Consider the following 5,046-nt stretch of genomic DNA (forward strand, 5'->3'; position numbering starts at 1 on the left):
TCTCTCTGCAGGGTCCTGCTCCCTGGGGCTTCAGGCTCCAAGGAGGCAAGGACTTCAACATGCCTCTGACCATCTCCAGGGTGAGTTAAACAGATCTTATAGACCTAACCCTAAACCTAACCCTGACCATCTCCAGGGTGAGTTAAACTGATCTATAGACCCTAACCCTGACCATCTCCAGGGTGAGTTCATTGATTGATTGATTGATTGATTGATTGATTGATTGATTGAATGATGTATTGATTGATTGATTGATTGATTAAATACTTAATTAGTCAGGTATATAAACATCATGAAGTACAGTCAGACATTAAGTCTAAAACACAAAGCAGTCCTGGGGACCTGTTTCCACTGTGGTCCTATGTGTTCAATTCATCAACATACTATACAAATAACACAATAATACATGTCAACGACACATACAAAACACTATGTAGTATGTAGAAAGGAGAAAAGGGACAGTGGCAGCGAATGACAGACACCTCCTTTATGTCCCAGAATTTACATTGACCTCCCCCTGTGGTCTCCTCTCCTGACAGATGGTTTCTCAGGACAGTTTTAAAAGAAACCAGTATTTCACATCCTGTAATGTATGGTGTCATATCAGGGTATTCTGCAGTAGAATGAGATGGATTATGGATTCAAGCAAAATACAATCTTTTGTCTTTTGTAAGTTTGTGTTTGGACAGTTTGTGTATTGTGTAAGTCCTAATGTGTGAACCCCCCCCCCCCCCCCGTGAAGAAAACACAGATCGAGGCTTTAAACCTTTTGCTTTTATATGAAATATCCGAGACCATTAGGGGTTTATGGAAGACGCTTCTGAACAGAAAATAGCCGATCTACAAGCTCTCAATGCGAGAGCTTGTAGATCTGCTATTTTCTATGCGCAACATGCTTCAATAGAAGACGTGATGAATTCTATGGAATCAGAATGACTGTAGTCAGTGGTGGCGACTGAGAACATTTTATCTATGTCTGGTCTTCTTACTTCATGGATTGACTTTGAACCTCTGGGTCTGTAGTGGTGACCAGGGGATTCTGGAAACCGGAGGAACCGGATCCAACATTGGGGAACCGGAATCGGTTCTGTCAGATTTTGAGCTGTTTGTTGAACTGTGTGCGTGTGTGCGTGTGTGTTTTATGAACATTGAACCAATGAAAAGTATCAACAAGAACTTGTGACTAATAATAACTACATTGGATTTTTTCTTCTTTTCCATATCCTGAAAAGATACGGTTTAAGACGTACACCCCACAGCCACAATAGTATGTGTTATTATTCATTCATTCAAAGGTTTGGTTCATGATGTCATTGTAGTTGGAAATGTACAAAATATTGTGGGAAATAGCTAAACATAACATAATGCCTAATATTAAAGCTCACAACCAGCGTCCCGATGCGAGACACCGTCGTACCATAAAGTATAAAATATATGTCAATTCATTGTTCTATCACCTCCCTTTACTGAAGAACAGTTCAGACCACAGAAAGGAGGTTATTGCGCTTTAGATTGGCCGGAGTCCAACAGGACTCTACACTAAGGCCTCCTCCTTTTCTCCCCATAGTCATCATCATACCCCTTCGGCGAAAATATCTTGTGAGCTTGTAGATCGGCTATTTTCGCCCCGAAGGTTCACCCCAGAGTAGGGACGCTTAGGTTCATGTAGTTACGTGGTTATTAAGGGTTTATGAGTCTGTTTGTTTTACTGTGTACAGACAGACAGACAGACAGACAGACAGACAGACAGACAGACAGACAGACAGACAGACAGACAGACAGACAGACAGACAGACAGACAGACAGACGGCTCAGGGCACAGAGTGCAACATGAGTAGTGGGTACAGTATGTGGTACATGTACCATCCACTCAGCCACCGCCAGGCCCATGCTATACTATTATTAGCCTGTCTGTCTACTGAGAGTGTGCTGTAACTATCAATCTGTCTTACATAGCGTTAGCCTCATAGCATAGTTGCCTAACTAATATTTTTAAGGTTTTCAGGAGAGAAAAAATCACTTCCTGCCTACAGTAAGTCACCTAGATGACTTACTGTAGGCAGAAAGTAAAATAACTCATGTTTATCTGCCTTTATTTATATCTGCCTAACTCTACTAACACTACTGATTCATCCTGCCTTATTGCCTATGTTCTCAGCCTATCAGAATGCTTGTTACATTCAAAAAACACTTTCTGCTAAGTCAAAAGGTTGACTTAAAAACACTCTCTGCCTAAGTCAAAAGGTTGACTTAAAAACACTTTCTGCCTAAGACATTTTTGGATGGCTATTGCCTATGTCCTAAGCCAAACATTTACTCGAGTAAAAGTACACAAGTATTGGTATCAAAATGTACTTAAAGTGCCAAAACTAGAAAGTACTCATTATGCAGAATGTCCCATTTCACATGTATACAAATCATTTGAAAATAGCAGATCTACAAGCTCACAATGCATTGTGAGCTTGTAGATCTGCTATTTTCAAATAGCCGAAATATATGGATAGAGCTTAAGTGGTTAATGTATGTATAGTAATACAAATCTAAATAAAAAAAGTAACTAGTTACTAAAGTTTTCAAATAATTGTAGTGGAGTAAAAGTATGAAGCAGCAGTGTTAGGAGAGTAGAGTTAGGCAAAAATGTCAATTTGACCAAAAAGTGAGTTAGGCAATTATGCTATGAGGCTAACGATGTGATAATAATGATAATCCAGCAAGCATCAGGCGGTTCTGAAGGCTGGTAGTGAATGCGGTCTCTCACACGCTACGCACACACGCAGATCTACGAGCTTGTAGGTCTGCTATTTTCTTAAAGTCTTGAAAAAATGGGGCTCCCCAGCTAAACGAGTCACAGATCCACAAGGGACCATTTTGGGGTGTCTAACTACCAGTGGTTTGGTTGCTGGGGACCCCTTGAAACCCCCTCCTCGGCAAACCTGGGGGTCCCTGGACCCTACGTTGAGAACCAGTGCTATGTAAAGCCAAAGGAGGAACCCCTGCAAGACAAAGAAGCACTTTTAGCACCTTGTGTTGTTGTTGAGCACCATGTGTCCTTAAGGTGTTGTGGTGTCAACGTTGGTGATGAGCCAGGGTTCTGTGACGGTACAGCTGCTTCTCAAACTTTTCGGGCTGCGACCCCCCAAAATAATCATATTTGAACTGGGGACCCCCCACCCTGACAAGCACTTGGAAATGTAGGAGTTGAGGCATTACGTTTAGTATGACTCTGTTCCCTGCACAGATACATTTTGTGAAAATAATAGCAGATCTACAAGCTATTTTCACCATCTTTGAAAACCTGGCTAATGACTCACTGAGAGCTAGTGTGGAAGTGTCCTTGGGCAAGACACTGAACCCTACATTGCCTCCAATGAGTGGGTCAGCGCTAGCTTTGCCACCATTGGTGTGTGAATGTGGGAAGTGAGGACGCTGGGGTCGACTGTTATTATTATTATTATCTTATAACCCTAACCCTGACCATCTCTAGGGTGCAAGATGCAAGTATTTTTCCAGCACATTTCAACAACAAGGCAATTGAATTTGCTTTACAAAGAACATCAAATGACATTATATGACACATATACACAGCATTCTGCTTCTACGGGCCGACAGCGTGGAATAAACTCCCATTACACTTAAGACAGGCAGCCTCTGTGGATAGCTTTGAAGCACAGCTCAAGACCTACTTCTTCACTCTTGCTTTTAGTTGATTTTTTGGTTGATTTTTAAAGCTCTGTGTTGTTTTATGCTTTTGCTTTTCTTTTTTGCTTTATTGTTAAATTAGTCGTAATTGTAATTGTATTCTTGCAGTAACTCAGTGAAAGGCAGCAGCAAACAGAAAGGTCTTAGTTTGTGTTTTAAAAGAAATAAGAGAGGCAGCAGCACCTGTAGTTTTCTTTTTGTTCCATATATGTGTTGCATTCTAATGCTCTAACGCTATAGGATAACGTTAGCTCTAACGCTATACTGTAGCTCTAAAGCTATAGGATGCCAGGTCAACACATGAATCTGGCATCTGTCTAAATAATATGCTGTCTAAATGACATGTATATAATATGTGTGAGTGAGCGTTAGAGAGATGCGACCCCTGCTGTGAGGCCCCTGTTTGGCGTGTCGCCTGTCAGGAGCCACACCGAGGAGAGAGTGAGAGAGAGAGAGAGAGAGAGAGAGAGAGAGAGAGAGAGAGAGAGAGAGAGAGAGAGAGAGAGAGAGAGAGAGAGAGAGATGAGAGAGAGAGAGAGAGACCGTTATAAACCTCATGGTGTGAGTTTCACCACTAGCTGCTCTCACTCTGTGAATAGTGTCGGAGCAGCAGGACTGGACTGGCCCGTGGCAAAGCCTCTCTCTTCCTTTGGTTTTGATTGATTGAATACTTCATTAACAGTTTTCAAAAAAACTCAGAGGTACAGTTATACAATAATGCTAAAAGGATAACAGAAAAAGCCCTAAGGGCTCACCCAAAAACACAGTCGCCCAGGGGCAAATCCGGAGGCATTCACCTGGTATTCCTAAACTTAACACCAGTAAAAATGGTGCCAAAACCTAACCTTATTCCTAAACTTAACATCAGTAAAACTATGCCGAAGCCTAAACTTGGGGGCGAGCGGTGTTTTGGGGTGAGCCTTCCGGTTACCCCGCAATCTACCCCCTATCTCCGTTTTTTATTTATATAAATCAGTCCTATTGAACACCCTGTGTTCCCACAAAACCCCCACACACGTCTGTGTGTGGGTTTTACAAACATTGAACCAATGAAAAGTATTAAAAAGCGCATCTGACTCAAGGGGGCGGGGCCAGCCTGACATATTTACATTGAAGCCGATACGGAAGAGAGACAGTTCATATGAATGGCCTGTATGGCGCTGTTTTACCCCTGCAGGTGTCAGAAAGAATATTCTCTCATTGTAAGCGGATGGGCTTTTGACGAACTTTAGACTAGATTTTCTTACCTTAATAAAAATTGTCATAAATACTATATGCTTCCAGTCACTAGTTTAAAGTCTCCTTTCAATCACCATGATACGCGTTTTGCTAAACTATGGTCCCATT

General features: G+C 41.8%; 1 protein-coding gene across 5 annotated transcripts in view; it reads left to right on the forward strand.

Moving 5' to 3' along the window:
* The window catches only part of LOC308100396 (LIM domain-binding protein 3-like), a 66,675-nt gene that overhangs the window by 1,804 nt on the left and 59,825 nt on the right, over window positions 1-5,046 (forward strand). For all 5 annotated transcript variants that reach the window (XM_080449430.1, XM_080449433.1, XM_080449432.1 and 2 more), the window contains exon 2: window positions 1-80. This exon is cut by the window's left edge and continues 269 nt beyond it. In XM_080449430.1, the coding sequence (XP_080305556.1) occupies window positions 1-80 (80 nt within the window). The remainder of the gene's footprint in view (window positions 81-5,046) is intronic.

This window comes from Gymnoscopelus braueri (genome assembly GCF_963280865.1).
Source record: "Gymnoscopelus braueri genome assembly, chromosome: 14".
Lineage (NCBI taxonomy): Eukaryota > Metazoa > Chordata > Actinopteri > Myctophiformes > Myctophidae > Gymnoscopelus > Gymnoscopelus braueri.